The sequence below is a fragment of the Asparagus officinalis genome, chromosome 7, assembly GCF_001876935.1.
Source record: "Asparagus officinalis chromosome 7, Aspof.V1, whole genome shotgun sequence".
Lineage (NCBI taxonomy): Eukaryota > Viridiplantae > Streptophyta > Magnoliopsida > Asparagales > Asparagaceae > Asparagus > Asparagus officinalis.
Window position 1 is genome coordinate 15,351,011 of NC_033800.1, and position 21,492 is coordinate 15,372,502.

Here is a 21,492-nt window from a genome sequence, read left to right on the forward strand (position 1 = left end):
TGGTTTGACCATTCGTTGAGCCGTGCAAAAGTCTATTCCCCCCCCCCCCCCCCCCCCCCCCCTTTCAAACCGTTAAAATGGCAGCGAGTGGATAAAGGATCAAACACGACGGATTCACCCAAAATTGTTGTGTTTGGTTTAAGAAACATGTAGATCAATTCAACGGAGCTGATCGTAAAAAAAAAAAAAAATTAGGAACATGATGTGATTTTAGACCGCCGCTCTTAGGTGAACCTAGGGTGATCACCTTAGATTCACTTTTCCTATATATAAACTATTTTATATATATATATATGATATATATATATATGATATATATAATATATATATATATATATACAAATACTTATTTTGACACACGTGCAATGCACGCGATTAATACCATGATTAAGTATTTGACAGTTTGTGCTCAACTTATTCTTTAAATCTATATCCGATTATTTTTTTATGTTGTTTAAATGGATACACCCAATTTAAATTTTATGCTGATATTTGAATTGACAAAAAAACAAATATAATTTAAAATAATTTGAATTTCATATTTATTTTTGACCGATATGAAACTAAACTTTATTTGAAAAGTATGATTGCAAGTAAAAATATAAATAGGTTATACAAGGAAAGTGAATATTTAAAACCATATGGCAAAATGCATGATTTAAAGTATGTTAAAACGATGCAAGAGAATATGAAGTTTATTCCCTATCATTGACTAGACATCTTAAGAAAAATATAAATAAAAGATTAATGTAACTCTAGTATACTTTTATATGATAAAAACATCCAATGAAGAATATAAAGTACTTGCAAAAAATTCCAATAAAACTCCCTCTAAAGATCCTAATTCACTCAAAATAATTAAATATTCTATAAAATATTCATAAAATATTGTTTTTATTCTTCTATTTATTTTAATTGAGTTAAGATCAATCCTTCTTCAGGTTTATCATTTATCATTTCTCAGACAATTCTAGAGTATTGTCTCATTCATCTAGATCAATTGTGACACAGGCTAATTTTTGTCATTTTTTAGGTTATATCTTTTCTGGGTCGTAATTTTTTATCATCTCATTCTAACTTTACAAAGAAGTCAAATGTACTAATGATGTCAACACAAATGCCCTCAAAATATAGACTTTTGTTTTTTTTCTTTTCAAGATCAAAATATAATTTCATATATATAAATTCTTTGTGCTTCCTAATATTACTTATAATAAATTAGAAGCCTATCTTTTTATTTTCCTTAAAATGAATCTCTGATGTCATCCAATATAATTTCTGTTATTTTAATAATAATACATGCTCTATCCCTGCATTTTCCATAAAGATCTAAACCTAGATACCTGCATTATCATTACCAATTTCTTCTTAGATTATATATTAATATTTAATTTGAAGAAACATATGAATTATGAATACTTACTAATTTCTTAATGTCTTCCATGGAGATTTTCTTTGATTAGGATAAAGTTATTAAGTTTATTTTTAATGTAACTCATTCAGTGCTATCATTAATAGAATGTCTTAATGTTAATCCAATTCAAGTGATTCATGACGTTTCTGATTTTAGATTTATGTCCATCACTTTCTCATTGCAATGGGAATATAAACTCAATTCTTTTAAGTTATCTCTAAATATTTCTGATAGTTTCTTCATATGTAATTCGTGTATTTACCCCTATAAATATTATTACGTTAAAATTAACAGGTCAAATTAAAATTATAATCTAATGTATAATATTATAGTGTTTTAATCATTTCTATGGATTTAAACATCTATCAATAATGTACGAATGTATTTGGCTACCCCATACTTATTACTAAAATTATATGAAAACTTTAATTTATATAGTGCCGTTAATTTTAATCTATAACTATTTTAAAATTTACCATTAACCGGAGTTTTAATCAATTCTTATTATTTTGTTTACCAGTATCAAACTTAGACTATCTTTAGAGCCTGAAAATGATAGTAAACCCAAATTAGCAATTTTAATTATAGATAGTATTATATACTATACTAATATATAATATATATATATATAATATATATACTACATATATATATACGTATACTATATATATATGAAAAATACAAACAATTACACTTTTCTTTAAAAAGTTGTAAAATTTTAGACTCCATTTTGTGGTTTTGAATTTGTGAGGGTGTGGTTTATAATTTAAAAATTTTAAAAGAGTTTTTAAAAAAAATTCTTTTTAAGTTTGGTTGCTTGTAAATTCTATGTTTCATGTGTTGCGTGGTATTTTTTAAAGTTAGTAATTTCTTGTTAACTCTAAATTTTAAGGGTGTATTTTGCCAATTATTTAAAACTATAGATGAATTTTTGCAAAATATAAATTTCAGCGGTCTACAATCGAGAATTTGGATGTGTGCTAGTTAATTTTGAAAATTTAGAGTTTTTGTTTTTTTTCTTGTTCAATTCCTTCAACTAATTCAGATGTTGCATTTATTTTCTAATTTTTACATCAATAAAAATATGGATTCAGATCCTCTCCCCTAGTAAAAGGTAGAAGAAGAACCACTACTTAATTATAACCACTGATTAACAAGTAGGTGATTACAAATTTTTTTTGAGTGTAAATTAAGAATGAGTGCAATTAATACATGTAGTTCAGTGAATGTTAGATTTAGAATGACTATAATCACCTACTGGATATTCAATAGTTAAAATTAAAAATAGTGGCCTCTCCACTACTTTTTTATATGAAGAGGATCCAAATTCTGAAAATACTGGCAACATAGAAACGGCCAATTAGGTCGCAGCAAAAGTTGGAGCTTTTTGTTCCTACCACAATTTGATTATAGCATTTACTGTCGCAACTCTATTTTCCGTTTTTATAAAAAAAATCACCAAAAGGGACCCAAATTAAAAATGTAGGCAATGACTTTAGGGAGAAATTCAAGAGGCTCGTTCTATCTTCTACTGTCTATTTGATCTAGCAGGAGAGAAACTGTAGAATTTTTCAAAGCAAGGCCCGATCATGGGATGCTATATATATACTCCTATATCCGAGGAAATCAAATGCGTTATCTTTTGATGATGTAAATGTTTTCTCAAGCTGTTACTCTTGAGAACTCTTTGATGTACTTATCATGCAAACACTTCGTGAATGGATAAAATATTTTCATTCATTATAAAAAAATGAATTGAGGCAAGAAGATCAGCTATGAGTAACGGGTCCCACATTAGGTTTGCCTCAAATAATTGAGCAATGGCAGCTCTTGTTGAGCTAAAGAACCCAAATCCTAATTAGTTGTTTACTAAAATATTAGTCATTGGAAGCCTCTCTTTTGCTCCCTTGTGTCGTGCTTGGGGTCATGAATGAGAGAGAGAGAGAGAGAGATCGTGCCCACGTGAATGTCTGTCAACAAACATTCACGTCGAGGCTCACTCACTCTCTCTCTCTCTCTCTCTCTCTCCTAGGGTTAGGGTTAGGGTTTTGTTTTTCGTCTTCATCAGTTTCCAAACTTGCAATTAATTGGTCTCTCTCTATCTGCGTGATGCCAAGATTAACAAACAAGCTTTCTTTGGCAGAGATAAGTCAAATGGTAACGTGATGCAAATTAATTTTGACAGGTGAACTGATAAGGGAGAAAAACAAATACAATTAATTAAGGAGATCGGCTAATATATAATTAGTTTGCTGCTTCTGATGTGCTCTTATTATTTAAACCTTATACAGATTTCAATTGCGAAAACAGTGGAATATAGATCGATTGAGAGCGAAGCAAGAAACATGGTCTGGTATTGTAGCGAGCTAGCTAGCTAGCTAGCTCGCTAGGTTCTTTTCTTCATGTTCACTTAACATTTAATTTGTGTGCACATTGATGATGAAGATTAATTAATATGCAACAACGTTTCAAACAAATTGATCAATCCTAGATTTTTCTTTTCCAAAATTTAGGGGTCTGATCGACTTTAGTATTTCGTAGGGAAAAGGGTTGAGTATACGATTATTCAAGTATATGCAACAAAACAATATACATGTAGCATATTATTGTGGAGTCCTTTCTATGTTGTACCTTCCTAGCTAGGCATAGTTTTTCTTACGAACTTTCATAATTCTTTAAATAACGTTTCTTTAGATTGGGAGGTTTAAATTAACAAGATTGTGAACCAAGAAATATATATCTCAAGTTTTTCACACAAATTAAAAACCAATATTTATCCTTAAAAGTGTACAATAAGTGTGGCAATATCGCCTGCAAATTAATAGCTTGGATAACAACTACTCACTGTTTGTAGAAAAGTTCTTTGAGATAACTTCATTGCTTCTTACCACTTGTGCTGATAGGTCTTCCTATTGTAGGTTCTCTAACAATTTAAACAAAAATTATATTTGCAAGTTGCAACCTAGAACAAGTTGTCCGGCCACTTTAAATATAATTAATATTACATGAATTTTTAGAGTTCATGATTTAGCAAATTCTCGGTAATTATATGAGTTTTCCAATTGCCCAAATTTAGTTGCTCAAGCCTTAATTTTGGTTAATATTCATTGCTTTATGGAAACACGGGAAGATTTCCAACCCTGTTTGATTTATTAGAATATAAAGAAAGAAGGCCAAATTAGTTCAATCAAAAGTCATGACCTCCACGGAATGTAATCTTAAAATGGTACACATCAGTACGCATATTTAAGCAATTTAATCAATCATAGGTAAGTTTTACTGTTTTCGCCATATATAGCATATACACTCCTTGAGAAAAAACACAGCTGATTCATAGTGAGGCCACAAAAGAACTAGCTAGCTGGTATATGATGGAATTTAATAAACCTTAGAAAAAAAAATATTTGTTATAGATCATGAAGTTTGTGAAATGATATAGTTATGAAGTTTGTGAAATGATATAGTTTTTTTTTTGGTCAATGAAAAATATTTATATTCATCACCAAATTTTGAAATGAGAGAGCTACAAAGAACTACCAGAGTGAAAAATCTCTGGCAACCAAAAATAGAAAAAATCACAAACTAATTACAATTTTCCTATTTTATCTCTCAAGTGTTCAGGTATATCTTCATTTAGTATCTTTAATAGCAATGTAATCTTAATTTCTCTGACCAGTTGATCGGGTCTGCGGATTTTTTGTTGAAAAGCCCTCATATTTCTCTCCTTCCATATCCAGTAAACAGCCACGGAAAATACCATTCTTTTTATCCTCTTCATAAATCCAACCCCCTTCAAGTTGTTGCTGTACCATCTCAAAACCTGATCCCAACTACAAGACCTCCATGGAAACTCTAACCATGCCATCAGTTTGTTCCAGACATAAGAAGAGTATCGGCAATCAAAAAATAAGTGATTCCTGGTCTCTAGGTAATTACCAGTATCAGCACACAGTATACATTGATTAATATCTAACATACCCATGTTACACAGCCTGTCTTTGGTCAGAAGCTTCGATAGGACTGCAAGCCATAAGATGATTGAATGCTTGGGGTAATGTAAGCCTCCCCATACTGTATTCACCCAGGGAGCAACAGCTGTGAATTGAGAAATAGCACTGTATATAGATGAAATTTTCATTTTACCTTCATTGTGACATTTAGCAATGCTCCTAAAGAGATTGTTCACATCCCCAAATCTGCATATTGCTATATTCCTCACCTTTAGAACTTGTCTCCACATCCAAGAATCATTTCTCTTTGGTTGCACTTGCCAGATATCCAGATTTTTTAAGTAGTGCCCATGTATCCATTTTATCCATAATAGATCCTTTTTAGAATGAATCATCCATATCATTTTGATAGCAGCAGAATAATTCCACAGTTTTGCGGAGTATAGACCCAATCCTCCTAAATTCTTGGCCTTACAAACTTCTGCCCAGGAGACAAGGTGGATTTTGTTCCCCCACAAGAATGCAGAACATAGCTTATCAATTTTCTCCAGTACCTTAATTGGCAAAATATAATTGCTTGTCCAATATATTTGAATCCCCAATATAACAGTCTTGATTAATTGGATTCTCCCAGCATAAGATAATTTTTCCCTGGATTGCTAGTTTTGGAGCTGGTCTGATATCTTTGAAATCAGAGGTGAGCAGTCCAAAAAAGAGAGCCTCTTTAAAACTAAGGGTAATCCTAAATATCTCATAGGTAATGAACCCTCGGGGAAGTTTAAGTATGAACATATTTGTTCTTTTGTGTTTTCTTCAATCCCACTCATGATAACAGAGCTTTTGCAAGAGTTGGCCTCCAGTCCAGAAACTCTACTAAATTCCTGCAGACAGTTGTTAATTTTTGCAATTGAATCTATGTCAGCTCTACATAAGAGGAGCAAATCATCAGCGAAAATCAAGTGTGTAATCCCCATCCTTGCACATTTCGGATGATACTTGAACAAACTATCAATACTGAGGGTTTTGAGCTTCCTGGATAGATATTCCATTCCAAGCACAAACAAATAAGGAGATAATGGATCCCCTTGTCTCAAGCCTCTAGCCCCCTTAAAATACCCATGTAATGAACCATTAATTGACAAGGAGAACTTAGGCGTAGAGATGCATTCCATTACCCATGTGATCAAATTTTCAGGGAAACCCAGACCTGTCAACATATACTTGATAAAACTCCAATTGATAGTGTCAAAAGCCTTTCTTAAATCAATGTTGAGGACAGCTCTTGGAGAGACTTTCTTCCTGTCATAATGCTTTAACAGTTCATGGGCTAAGAGGATATTGTTAGAAACCAGTCTACCCTTAACAAATGCACTTTGTGCATCATCAATCAGAAAACCAATCACTTTCTGAATTCTGGTGGCAATGATTTTTGATATTATTTTGTATACACAGTTGCAGCAAGAAATAGGCCTATAGTCAGATGGAGATCTGGGGTTGAGGATTTTAGGCACTAAAGTTATAGAGGTTGAGTTGAAGGTATTGAGGAGCTTACCAGTGTAAAAGAATTCACCCACTGCTTTACACATATCATCTTTGATAATATCCCATGCAGTTTTGAAAAAAGATGCACTAAAGCCATCTGGACCAGGGCTTTTATCATCTGACATAGTAAAAACTGCATGCTTAATTTCATCTCTAGTGACAGGAGAACCAAGAATTTCCATTTGATTTGATGAGAGGACAGGACCATTTGCTATAGTTTCCAGATCAGGCTCAGAAGTGATTCCTGAAAATCCCAGCAAGCTCTTGTAATAGTTTATAAGCTCATTAATAATTGTATCCATATCAGATATTCTATTCCCATCCTCAGTATACAGGGATAATACCCTATTTTGATGTCTTCTAGCTTTCATAGCTGAGTGAAAGAACTGAGAGGACTTATCTCCATGAATAGCCCATTTTATATTTGCTTTCTGTCTGTAAAAAGATTCTTCACAATGTATCAGTAAGGTGTATTTCTTTAAGCATTCTTTTTCCATAGAAATAAGTTGAGGGTTGAATAGATCATTTGACATCAAATTCTGAATATCAGACAACTCCTGTTTAGCTCTTAGAACCTGCTCGCTGATATTCATGAAGTGTCTCTTATTTAGCTCTTTGAGTGCAGGCTTGAGCATCTTCAATTTGGAGGATATCTTGAACATATAATAGCCTTGCACATCCTGTTCCCAAATAGTTCTGACAATAGAAAGAAACTCAGGGTGCTTTGTCCACATCTTGAAGAACTTAAATGGCTTTTTCCCTTGGAAATCATCATCACCAATTGAAATGAGAGCTGGAGAATGATCTGAGCAAGCTGGTTGTAGAAAATCTACTTGACTAGAAGTATATTGAGAGATCCATTGGTCATTAATCAATACTCTATCCAATCTACTCCATACTCTAGTGTCAGCCTCCTGTTTATTATTCCAAGTGTAAAAACATCCAGTGGTCTTAATGTGCACCAATTGACTAGAGGAGATAAAATTCTGAAAATCTTCAGTATCAGAATCTGATATTGGTGCACCCCCCAATCTTTCATCACCACTGAGAATGGCATTGAAGTCTCCCCCAAGCAACCAAGGCCAATTAACTGTTGATTTGAAACTTTGAAGGTCCTGCCATAGTATTTTTCTCCCCTCTCGTTGATTAAGGGCATAGACTACAGTCATTAAACAGAAAAACCTGTCATCTCTAGACTTGACTGTGCATGTTACATATTGGACAGAAACTTTAACACACTGAACAGTCAGAATATCACTATTCCAAAGAAGCCAAATCCTTCCATTACCTGCTTCCTGACCATTAGAAGTCCATTCCCAGTTTTTTGCAATTTTTTGAGCTATTTTACCCATCTTATCCATAGAAAGCTTTGTTTCTAAAAGAGCTATAAAAGATATTTTGTACTCATGAATAAATTGCTTAACTATTAGGTGCTTAGAGGACTTATTAAATCCCCTTATATTCCAGATAGAAAAATGCATTATTGCCCCCCCACCCCTGTCAATATAACAGGGATCAAAATCAAGAATATGTGATTCCAGAGGGGAGAAATGAGATGTCTGTGTGAAATTCCCTGAAGCTCTAACCATTCCTCTTCTTGCTATATTTGATCTATTTACACTTGTAAATCCAGATGCATTGACTGTTGGAGAAGAAATTTGTTGAAATGTTGCTAATCCAGGATTCCCAAGTCTTATACTCTGAATATCAGTCATATTAGCTTGTGCATGTTGCACAGGTACAGCAGAATAAGTTTGTCTTTTGCCAGATGGAGTTTCTTGTACACTTTTTCCAGTATCAGTTCCCAGAATAGTCTCAGCTTCCATTTGCACATGTTTCCCCCCAGAATCAGAAACAAGCACAGTTCCAGAATTTCCTGGCAGAGCATCTTTTTCTTTTTCTTGTGCATGTTCATCAATTTTTTTCTTGACTGGAACCCACATTTTCTTGACCTTATGCCTTCTACAATTTTCTGTTTCATGGCCAATAATGTTACAATTTGAGCACCACCTAGGCTTTAGTTCATAAATTATCCTCTGACTGTATTTTTTGCCATCAGGCCCTTGAAATTCAATCAGGTCTGGTAGAGGATTCTTCAGGGGTAATTGCACCTCAATTAACACTCTAGCATAGCTCAGTCTCTGTCTAGTGGCAGTAAGCATATCAGTTGTTATGGGACATCCAATTAAGCTAGAGATTTTACTAATTCCTGTAGTACTCCACAAGTTAAGTTTCAGATTTGGGAGCTGAATCCACATTGGATAAGAATAGTCCTGAATATTCTCCATTTCAACTTCAATAGACCATGGCTTTAGCATCAAAGGTCTTGATCCAAAGAACCAAGGCCCAGCTTCCAACACCTCCCTCATCTGTTGTTCAGATTGGAAATCAAACAGAAAAACCCCTTGCTTGAGCAAAGAAATCCTAGGGATTGATATTCTACCCCAAGCTTTACTTATATATGATTCCATTGATCTAAACTTCACATTTAGTCCTATAACATGTCCAATCAAGGAATACTTCCAAAAATCTTCACCCTCCCTCCATTCCTCAGCAGTAAAAGAAACAGCAGCAGAGGGAGAAGCTGGAATAAAATTGAGAGCGAGTCCTTTACCTGGTTTTCTGTTATCTGCGAATAGACTGGCAAATGATTTTTTAGTCTCTTCCTTCTTAGGCTCATCTCGCTGATCTAATACCTCTACATTGCTTTTCCCCTCTCCTTCCAGATTGATTTTACCAGATTTATCTCCTTTTTCAGTAGGAGGGGGAGAAATCACAGAATTCTCAGCTTCCATCCTCTCATTTGCAGATTGAGCAACAATAGGAGTAGAAATCTCAACATCAGCATCCATCATCTCCATTGATTCAAGTTAAATCACTAATCAATTCTTCTTCCATTTCATCAGCCCAAGAGGTTGAATTAGATGTCTCACCTAGCTGACGAGCAAGAACTGGACCAGATCTGAGCAGGTCTGGATCTGAAATCGCCCTTGTTTTTGTCAGAACCTCCTCCATTAGCATTTTGTGAAATGATATAGTTACTCACTTAATTAAGCTTCTTGAATCGTCTACATACTAAGGACAATTTAATTAAGAAAGGTTGGCAAGGTGAAACCTCATGTATCTTATGTGGAATATACCCTGAAACTTGCAACCATATCTTCTTTTCATGCAACATTGCAAAATCAATTTGGAAACATTTTAGTGATTACTGGTTACCTTTCGTCTGGCCTTCATCACTTGATGGACTATTGTCATCAGTTAATTCGCTTCATAATAAGGAAGGTCTTATTTGGCGAACTATCTTCTCTGCAGCATGTTGGTTCATTTGGTGTTCAAGAAACAAGTTCATTTTTGAGCAAATACCTTTTTCTGCCCATTCAATAATTAACTCTACTATTGTTGCTTTACATGAATGGGCAGGTGCTGGTATCAAAAAGAAAGCTCTCATGTTGGCAAGTGCTTTGGAGGAAAATCCGATTAGAAGGAGCAGTGGTTAACATCTCTTTTTGGTTCAGGGAGTTTTGGTTCCTAAATACTTTTGTAGTCAGCTTTTTTGGTGTTTCTGGTGCTTTTAAATTAGTTTATAGAAGTTTTAATTTCCTTATCCTATATGTATGGCCGGCTTTGGTTCTCTTTTATATCTATGTCAACGTTGAATGACGTCAAGGACCGCTCTTTAACTTCATGGATATTTAAGAGAAGAAGGTTATACATCTCTAGATTGGGAAATTACTATTTCTATCTACTAATTTCTTTATAAGGATACAGTTCGTATCCTTCTTTTGTAACGTTGAATGACGTCAAGGACCGCTCTTCAACTTCATGGATATTTAAGAGAAGAAGGTTATACATCTCTAGATTGGGAAATTACTATTTCTATCTACTAATTTCTTTATAAGGATACAGTTCGTATCCTTCTTTTGTAAAGATATTTGTTTATTAATATTAATGAACAGGGTATATCCCTTGTTTTTTATCGTCAAAAAAAAATTAAGCTTCTTACGAATGCGTACTTTTAAAGAGACTTGGTGTCTTACATTTGTAGCGTCATGTAAATTGCCACTGCAATAGTTTTTTTTTTCTTTTATTTTTTCCCTAATTGCTCTTTTATGAGACGTCAGTTAGTAATGTTATTTTGAGTAGCAATCAATCAAGTCCATGGTAGCTCACTTCAAACTATATGTATAAATTTAGTATTTGGGTATGGATCCATATACAGTTTGTAGTATGGGATAAGTATTGTCGAGATACATATATACTTTATTTATAAACTAATCACATGCTTACGCAGAGGCTTAGTTTTATATTTGCCATGTAGAATCTTGTCTTGTTGTTTGAGTTGGAACTAAGATTCCTTCTAATGATGATTAATTGTAAGTTCTTGCTAATAAAAATATGCTTCCTCTCTCAATGCCAACATGGTAATATTAAGTGAAGTACACGGTTTATCTGTATACTTCTTTAAAAAATCCAATTAATTAAGGACAGTCTCATGCTCCGTCTATAAATAAGCATAACTCACTTGCATCTTTCACCCCTCTCTTGTTAACAATAAAATTCTTTGTAGTGATACTAGATTAGAAAATGGGTGGAACATCTCCTTGTGCTTCTTGCAAACTTCTAAGAAGGCGATGCGCCAAAGACTGCATCTTTGCGCCCTTTTTTCCTTCGGATGATCCTCATAAGTTCGCCATTGTTCATAAAGTCTTTGGTGCTAGCAACGTGAGCAAGATGTTGCAGGTCTTTAGTCTAGATCCCTCTTTCTCTATATATGTTCCCTTTGTGTACTAGTTAAGATTTTATTTATTTATTTGAGAAGTCCAAATTCTTCATTAATAAAGAGAAAGGTAATTAATGACAAAAAAGGTACGAGAAAATACTCGTGCAATTTTCAAAGATTAAATAGACTACGTACATATGTAGAATGTGTTGAATTTTCATATTTTAAACGACAAAAATTGAGTTTTCCTTCTTGTTTCTTTCTTAATTGACATGGCTTGTTCCTTTTTTTTATTTAACTTTTGTTATTTGTTCATGTGTATCTGTCATTCGGTGTATTGTGTTTGGAATGATCATAAATTCATCCTATAAACCATGGTCTAGATGATAAGTGCATTAATTTATAGGGCCGGGCTTCATCTAATTACATGGCTGTACCCTGGCCCGGCCCAGTCATTCTACATTTTTTCTTTATTTGTTTCACTGTTAATATTTTACAATTTGTTTTGAAAATAACATATTAAACATCTTTTTTTCTTTGGATTTATAGCTCGGACCTAAAACCCAACAAAATGAAGGTACGTTTTGAGATTTCAAAAAATGTACGTATAGCCTATCAATTATAGCATTCCTTAAATCCAACTGCTACTTTCTTTGGTACGTGAAGTTTCAACTAACACGTGCTACCCAAAAATGACTTTCACCGTCTACTCATGTGCTCAACTATATTTCTAACCTTATAAACTAATTAACAAATATTAATTACATAATTTCGATCAGGAGCTCCCGGTGCATCAAAGAGCAGATGCAGTGAGCAGCCTCGTCTACGAAGCAAACGCTCGGATGAGAGATCCAGTTTATGGTTGCGTCGGCGCAATCTCTTTCCTCCAAAACCAAGTATCTCAACTTCAAATGCAGCTTGCAGTGGCTCAAGCAGAGATTTTATGCATTCAAATGCAGCAAGACCCTCCATTGAGCACTCACGATCACCAGCAAATGCTAGAGCCTGATGATAAATTCCTTATGCACAATAATAATCTTGGTTCTGTGCCTCAGTTCATTAATTTTCCTTCATCTAGCAATGTAGCTCAAGAGCCTCTCAAGAGAGAGTCTCTTTGGACATAAACTTGTATCGTTTTTGTCTTATTAATGAATGTTGGCTATGTTAATGTTAAGATGGTGTTTTTCTCTCAATTTCTCGCTTTGACGTACGTACATGATTTAACTGGTCAATTATGAGTACTCATAAACTAGTACTTAAGGAGACAAAAGTTTAAGTTGTTACATTTTTTTATTAATATATGATGAGATGGGATCATTCCATCATGTTAATTTCACTGATGCATATGTATAGTATTATGCTTTATGTAGACAATTAATGAAAATGAGCAATAATGTACGTAACCATACTAATTAGAAAGCAATACTATAGAGATATAGTAATATAGTACTAAATGAAGCTGAGTTGGTCGTTACTCCAATTTAATTTGGACCAAGTAAACTTAAGAAAATCGTATATATGAATCTGATTTTGTATCTTGCACATGGATGGACATATACATTAGATACATAGGAGCATATACCACTCTCTTTTATATGATAATCACTTGTATATATTAAAAGTATGATATTCCAAATAGCTTAATATATATACTTTAATGTAATATCATACCAATTTGTTTTATATATCAATAGCTTTTTTGTCAATCAAGACAGACATCTAATACACTCCTTATGATATGATATATCTTCTCTCTTAATCTTGCTCCCCATGTTCATTAATTTATTTAAATATGGTCATGTTCTTCTAATTTGATTGGTCACCTAATTCACCACAAATGTAATTACTAACGATCATCATGTGAGACGTGGAGTAAACTTGGGATTTACCTCTATATATATACGCTGCTTATTCCTTAATTAGACAAAACAACTCATTACATGAATATATTATCAAGGTTTAGTGTTATCCAGCTTCGCTAAACAAGTTGAAATTAGAACTTACAATAACTTAGGCTACAAAATTTTAGATCTCGTCCCATCATCTTCCTACTTGCTTTCACGTGGAGATCAGTGCCAGCAGTTCTGGAATCTGAAAACATTTTTAAAAACAATTTTTAAAAAGTAGAACAAATAGAAAATTATTCTATGTCTTGTCCTAGTGGTGTACGTGTCCATTTTAGTGTAGTATTTTGTGTGAACAAAACAAAACCCACGTCAGTTTGAAGATTCCTTGCTTTGTCTTTTCTTCATCTTCTTGACTCAGACTCACGCGGGTTCAATCCTAAGCTTGGTTGTAGTTTGGTGAAGTTCTAAAATATTGGCTAACATGGGACCAAAGTTTAATTCTTGTTTGGTGTCAACTTTTAAAAATTGAGAAAAATCAATATAGGTGTGTGAAAAGGTTCACTACTGTCAATTTTATTTTCTCTTTTTTGCTTTAAAATTAAAGACGGGGATTGACCATTTCTTATCATTAGAATAATTTAGGACTTAGTCACGAATGAGATCATGAACTTGGAAATAAAGAAATAATGTTAGGAATTGGACTTATATATATTTTTATTTGCGCGCGCATTTCCAACTCTTGTCGTGTTTTGACAATATGAAGATCGTTCAAAAGTTCAAAGTAGAGGGATGTTTGTGAATTTATGTCACATAATGATGCTTTGGTCCTCAGAGCAATGACACTTGGCAGTACCTATTGAAAATACAAAAAAGACAGGCTAGACATTTTAATTTCATTTGCTATAGTCAAGCTTTGGTTGGTTAAAAAAGAGGCTTGGATCATGAATTGTTTAAATCACAAATCAGGCTGCACACCTTTTTTTTTATAAGAAAATATAAAACAAAAATTCCATGCTCATATTCTTTGAATTAATGAAGTCCTCAAAACAAAATGGCGTTTAAGCAAAACAAAATGGCCTTTAAGAGGGGCACCAAGATATGAATAATATATCTCACGATCGAGAGGTTTAAATAATAACTCTCATGGTCTTAAATTTGATTGTAGACTAGGTTTATAAAATAAATAAATAAATAAATAAATAATATATCTCTAGTTCATGGCCCTATAGCTAGTGATGTTTTCTTATGCCTTGTATACGCCCAAACATCACCCAACAATTATGAAAAAGGCTTAAAAAGCTCATAATATTGAAAAGCTGGCTCGGCCCGATTAAATTCTCAAGAGCCCATATTCCACACATTCATCTAATCATGATAAGGTCCGTACCACGTACTCAGAACACATGAACGGGAGCAAAGATACTTCATGCACCGTACAAACCATCACAGGTACTAGTATAACTTGCTAAACAAGAGAGAAGGAGAAAACAAAATAAAAATAAAAATAAAATAAAATGGGGGCACCAATTAATCTTGCTCTTAGTAGTCCAACAGAGGAGCAAAGGGGGAAAATATGTAGAATTTTGGGAGGTGAAGGGAGATTTTTTTTTTTTTTTTTTTTTTTTTTTTTTTTTTGAACCTTAGCTTGAATTATCAAGAGGTGATGGATGCTTGGTCTGATAGAGGCTCACTATATATGGACTCCTGCCAATTAATGTGGATGTCTGTTCTGTAAGTTTATTGAACTTTTTGCGGTCCTTCACATATTAGTTTAGAGTAATTAAGTGCGTATATACCTAATTAATGTTATATAAGAGGTTAGTCATTTAATTATTATAAACTCTTTGAGAAGACATGCATATAAGTTCAGGTCTTTATCTAAACAATTTGTTGCAAGTTAACAGGGGTTAGTCGTTCGGGATTGTTACTTAGGACTCGGACTTTTTTGTCGGATTTTAATACAGAATTTATACCATTGTGAAATATTGGAAATGATGTAATTTGGCGCTGACGAAACTGCTAGGATGAAATAGATATTTTAATTTGATGATTTAATTAGGTAGGAGAAGTGACAATGGTACTTGATCGAGGAAGAGAGGGAGAGAAGGCGAGCCAGTGTGCTCAAATACAAGGAAAAGCAAAAAATTAAGGTATGAAGTTCGAAGGCTAAATGCACAAAACAGACCTAGATTCAAGGTAAGAAGATATTTTTCAAAATAGCCTCAAACCAATTTTTTACTGAAAATAAACTTTCCTTTATTTTTATTATAGAAATAGACTCACTTTCTGGCCACGTCAGCAGCGTGGCCAGAAAGTTGGTCTATTTTTTTTTTTCAACGCCTTCCTAATTAGTCGGGATTGCCAACCCCGACTAATTTGGGCTTGCAATTTGCCAGCCAAATTAGTCGGGGTTGGCAACCCCGACTAATTAGGAAGGCGTTTAAAAAAAATAGACTCACTTTCTGGCCACGGTGCTCACGGGACCAGAAAGTGAGTCTGCTTCTGTAATAAAAATGTAAGGCATCGATTTTTTTTTTAAAAAATTGATTTGGAGCTATTTTGAAAATTTCTTCTTCAAGGTAATTGTGCTTTTTATTCCTTTGTTTTTTAGAATTTTTTGTTTAAACTCCTCATTTCTCAGTTTATTTCAAAGATGCCCATAAACAGAGAAATTAAGAGCTACAATATTTAAGTCCCATAAAAACTGTAAAAAGAAAAAGGAAAAAAAAAACTCAAACTCTCATAATTTCCCTCTATATTTAAGCCGTAAGTTTTTTTATCTACCTGATCATTCAGTTTGCAGAAAAAGAAGAAATTCCTTCTATCTTTTAAGTGATTGGATTTTTATTGCAGGGCCGGTTTGTGAAGTGAGGTCCAGATTCATGAGGCACAAGTCCACGTCTACGAAAATATTGAGGCAGATTCAGGATATTTTTTGCCAAAAAGGAAGGAATATGGTCCCCATATAATGATACATGCGTCTGTAGACGTTGTCTTCATGCAAGATTCTTGAACATTTCATTTGCAGCCCAAAATCTGTTCAACTTGTACTCAAATTAGGAAGTTCGTTGAGAGTTCAGAGTTCTCAGTTTTTCTCGTGTCATGAAATATCTTGATGTTTGAGCTGAAGAATACAATTCATTCTTGTTTTGGTTTTATAGGCAAGAAGAATAGATTAAAAATTGTGAAATCAGTTGAATTTATCTGCACAAAATAATTCTGTTTATAAGGAGCAAGAATTCTATCAAATACCATTCACATGTGGGTGGGTCGACAGTTAGTTTGAGAACTACAACTCCTCACTTCAAAAGATTGCGTCAAATTTGTGGGAATTGTTTATATTCTGTTAAACCAAAATCCAAATGGCTTGAAATTTTTCGCTGAGAGATCAATCAGGAGAACACACAAAGTTTAAAGCTTGAATGTGAAATTCTATAATTGCTCGCAAACATATCAAATAAAATGCAAAGAAAACAACAGCAAACATAACTAAAGTAAAAACAATTAGAAGATTTCCTAACAAGATAAACACCCCCTCAAAAAAGCTCATAAATACAATAATTGAATATCCACCTCATCACCCTAACCTTGCTACCACTTCTCTGTCAAAAATAAAATCAGAACTGCATCAAATAATTTGACCTTGTAAATTAACACATCTCTTCAGGTAACAGCAGACATCGCCAGACTCTTGCACAAATCAAGATCCTTTCAGTTAAATCCTTGAGCTATACCCGGGTTAGAACACGGTTACCAGGTGATGTAAGGCTTTTCTTACTTCCTCCTGCTCTTAGATTTGAACCCTGATTTTGAACGATAACTCTTAGAATCTGCTTTTTGTTTAGACTTCTGTCTTTTGCTCCGACCCTTGTGCTTTACTTCATCAATGGCATTCGCCTTTGAGCCTAGTTCCTCTCCAAAACCCATAAGCCTCTCATACTCACTTTCATCAATCACCCCCTTCTTCAGTTTTTTAAGTAATCGATACTCGTGATCCAACTCTTCGACATCTTCTTTTGTTTGAATGGCTTTGCGTTGTTTGCCCGTTTTCTTCCTTGAAACGGTAGTTGTATCATCTGAGGTTCTTCTATTTCTCTCTGGTTTTGGCCCCCGTGAGGCTTCTTCTTCCTGTTTCTTTAGCAGGAGTTTTTGTCTTTGTTTCTCTCGAATTTTATCTCTGAATTTACAGTAAGAAAATTGAATAAAAATGATAAAAAGGAGGAATGCTTTTTTATTTATATACCTCTTAAACATGAGTATTTGCAAAACTTCCCCCAAATATCATAATTTGCGTTACTACCCAAATCATCAACTTTGGAAAAGAAGAAAAAATCTAAATCAATAAATCATTGACTTCGTTGATATGGTGTAAAAAATTGACTATTTTCTTCCAAAGTTGTTGATTTGGGATAGCTTTGCAAATATTGACATTTGGGGATAGTTTTGCAAATACTCATGATCTAAGGGGTATACATACAGAAAACTGCATTGATCTATAGTTAGGAAGGAAATTCAGATTTTTACCCAGTTCCATGGCAGGCGAACAAGCAACCCAAGCATACAAGGTTTACATTGATGGAAAAATTGATGCTATTGCAGAGAGAGATTGCTTACTTGTACGTGATCTCCATTAGATTAATATCCTCTACAGGAATAAAACCATCAACAGATAAAGAATGATGCTTCACCTCCGGCATCACAGGGATCTGTAGTAGGCCAAATCCCATGGCCAGCTTCCCAATCTCCAGCTCCTTCCACCTGAAAAATGTATTTTCATTAGGAAAAAAGAAAAAAGGAAAAAGGAAATAAAACAAAGAAACATGGATGCCAGCGCTCAAAAGGATTAAAACAACCTTAAGATGTAAGAACAGTGGTGCTCTTTATATGCACGAATAAATGATACGAATGCTTTAAGGCCCTTCTCCATCACATCACGGTCTTCTCTTGCAGCAGATCTTATCTGTAGTTATCATTACAATCATTTTAGATGACCTCCTAAAAAGTTTGAAAAAAAATGAAAATTTTCTGTAGTCAAAAGTGAAGGGCACTGCTTCTAAAAGTATATGAGAATATGCACGGAAAAAGAAAAACAATACATTTACCCAAGAAAAACAATGACCATGTGATCTTCTATTGAAATATCCCCCGCCAAGAAAGAAGCGGATATATATTTTACAATACTACATAATATACAATAGTTGGGCTAACAAAATTTGGATTAAACGAAAACCTCAAACAAACACGAAACTGTATCAGTTATAAAATATTCATGGTTAAATATGTAGAGGGGAAACGATTTAATTTTGCTACAGAAAATACTTGCCAATGGAACGACATCAAAAGCATCAGAGCAACATTCTCTCTCTTGGAGAGGTACTCTTCTTAAACGAAGGAACTCTACATAAGCGTCTTCCTGCATAGAAAAATCAAATTAAACTCAAACAAGGGTATAAAGCCTTCAATTAAGAAATCAATAGGAATAAGATTTGTAAGAGCAAACCTTCGGCAATAGGAAAACAATAGCACTTCCTTGCTTTCCTATTCGTGCAGTCCGGCCAACTCTATGCACAAAAACATTTGGATCTTGAGGAGGGTCGTACTAAGCAAAGAAACAGTAACCCTGTTAGCATCTCTAATCAAGATGATGGAGAGAGTCCTATTCCTTCCTTTTAAACATAACTACGAATACAAGCACTACATAGATACATCAGGAGTAAGAAAGGAGGGAAAGAAATCAAATGTTGAAGTCCTCAAATGAAAAACCTAAATGGGCACTTAGCAGATATCTATGCATAAATAATCATGTTTACACCCAACATATATAGAGCTCAATCTCCAATTGAATAAGTAAAGTGTACTGACACACATCCGAAACAATTTAGCAAGAGGCAACCCTACTCCCATGCCAATCAAACACCAGGAGGAAAAGTTTTTAACTTAACATACACTTCCTTTAACTTCTCTTATGCACATGTCATATTCTGGTCCTCTTTTTAGAATATTTACTATGTTGTTATTTAAGGGAGGGGAATGATTCAACTACACCAAAGGGAAGGGGATGGTAGGGGAAGGAACAAAATAAAACTAATTGTGTTTGAATAGAGAATGAGGGCAAAAGGGAGTACCCTCCCATTTGTGTTTGATTAGAGTAATGAAAGAATTTGTACATGTAAATGTTCTTTTTTTTTCTCCAAGGACAATTTTGGAATAGTGGAAAAGTTTCACTTAAACTCAATCCCTCCCCACCCAATCCGTAGACTTTAGGAGGGTTAGGAAAGTGTGTGAATTTGCTTGTTTTTAACCCTTCCATCTCTTCCCCTTGCTAATTAAAATTTCTAAATAAACACAACTTTTGGAGGTTAACATCCTAACCTTCCCAACGCCTCAACTTCCTCTTTAAAAAACCTATTCAAACTCACCATAAGTGTAAGAGCATTTTAGAAAGAATCAATATTCATTATTTCACTATCTTTTTACAAGTAACCTTGTGTATTTATAGCAATACAAGAGGATGCATGCCTTACATTCTGGTCAAAGATCTAACAGAAAGGTACCATCTTTAACTTACAATTGCCAAAACTAATGTCATCCAAATGAATAGATCAATAGAATTAGGCAAGCTTGTCATAGTAAAAAACACTAAAACATTTTAGAAACCTTTCTTGCAGTGACCAGACAAAAGGATTTACCTGTACAATCCAATCAACACCCGGAATGTCAAGTCCCCTTGCAGCAACATCAGTGCACAAAAGAACACCACTCGGAAGTGCAGTAAAAGATGCTAATGCTTTCTCCCTTGAAGACTAAAAAGTTCAAAATTAAAACTCAGCAAATACTAATATGCACATCTCAAGTATTAGGCTGCAGAAGCGAGCAAGTGTACATGATAAAATCATTGTCTTTTTCACCTGCTTCATCTTCCCATGAAGAGGAATTAGTGAACAGTCTTTGAGAGCTGTAAGCTGTGGAAGAACTTTTCCCCAGTAATCAACACAAGCACATGTCATGAAGTAGCTGAAATTAAGTCCATAAATGAGCAAACAAGAATTTCATAGAATCTAATGTTGTGCAATATCATAATTATTATGATAATGCATATAGAAAGATAAATAGGAAATATCCAAGAGTTCGCATATCTTCATACATGATTATCTTGTTTGAAACGTTTTTGGATAAGAATTCAACAAGCTGTGATGGCTTTCTCTCTGCTTCACATAGCACATACTGCAAAACATTGACGAATTTAGAACATTGATTTAATTGCGGAGTATTAGGACATTCTATCAGTCATTCTGATAATATGAGAAGTGCCAGCAAAATGCAACATATTCCAAGTATATGTTGGATCATGAATTTAAATAATGCACTAAGGAAATTGAAGATCATGTCATGTCATAATAGTAAGATGTAAAGAGCAACTTATTGAACACATTGAGGTCATGAATTGCCACTATGGATCGAATTTTCCAAAATAATGAAGACATTAAATACTGCTTTTCAACTAACACATTTTTTAATAGCCTCCGCTTCAAATCTTTCAAAAAAAATCTAAGACTAAATTATCTACACCTCTACCAGAGTTCACACTGAAGTTTGCTGTGCTTCTTCCAAAATCAGCTGCATACTTGAGGAACCTTGAACTTTTAGAGCATAGCCACCATAAATCTACAAACAATCGACTAATGCAAAAATGTAAAGAGAACTTTGTTTTCCCACGAACAACATTGTTCATGGCAGAATTATAGAGCTGCAGGAGACTGAAGACTTTCTAAGAAATCTATGACTTCAATATAGGAGAATGGGGTCATCGAATGTACTCTGTGACAGAAATCTGAAAATGCTCTTAATAGGACGTGGACTGTGATTGGAGTGTGAGTCACACGCATGGTTTAACACAATGCACTTAGGGGCGTGTTTAACAAGTTGAAAGTGAATTGAAAGTGTGAATTTACTTTCTTTTTACAAATGGCTTTCATGTTCGTGCTAGATTTAAGTGAAATACAATGTTTATTTGAG

At 34.0% G+C, this 21,492-nt stretch overlaps 2 protein-coding genes across 2 annotated transcripts in view; one reads left to right on the forward strand and one right to left on the reverse strand.

Annotated features, from left to right (window-relative positions):
* Positions 11,468-12,753, forward strand: LOC109850341 (LOB domain-containing protein 12). The gene is made up of 2 exons (XM_020420348.1): positions 11,468-11,649; positions 12,409-12,753. The coding sequence occupies exons 1-2, from the start codon at positions 11,494-11,496 to the stop codon at positions 12,751-12,753; spliced, it is 501 nt and encodes a 166-aa protein (XP_020275937.1). The 5' UTR covers positions 11,468-11,493.
* Positions 16,902-21,492, reverse strand: part of LOC109846730 (DEAD-box ATP-dependent RNA helicase 18-like) — a 7,895-nt gene continuing 3,304 nt past the window's right edge. Inside the window, exons 5-12 of the mRNA XM_020415976.1 lie at positions 20,621-20,700; positions 20,385-20,490; positions 20,166-20,279; positions 18,977-19,075; positions 18,800-18,889; positions 18,330-18,436; positions 18,091-18,234; positions 16,902-17,653 (exon numbers count right to left, since the gene is read on the reverse strand). Coding sequence (XP_020271565.1) covers positions 17,251-17,653; positions 18,091-18,234; positions 18,330-18,436; positions 18,800-18,889; positions 18,977-19,075; positions 20,166-20,279; positions 20,385-20,490; positions 20,621-20,700 — 1,143 coding nt within the window. The 3' untranslated portion in view covers positions 16,902-17,250. The remainder of the gene's footprint in view (positions 17,654-18,090; positions 18,235-18,329; positions 18,437-18,799; positions 18,890-18,976; positions 19,076-20,165; positions 20,280-20,384; positions 20,491-20,620; positions 20,701-21,492) is intronic.

Excerpts from the sequence above, each read along its gene's own strand:
- LOC109850341 (XM_020420348.1), top strand. The coding sequence starts at position 11,494 with ATGGGTGGAACATCTCCTTGTGCTTCTTGCAAACTTCTAAGAAGGCGA. Across the intron at positions 11,650-12,408 it reads ACGTGAGCAAGATGTTGCAG|GAGCTCCCGGTGCATCAAAG; the intron begins GTCTTTAGTCTA and ends AATTTCGATCAG.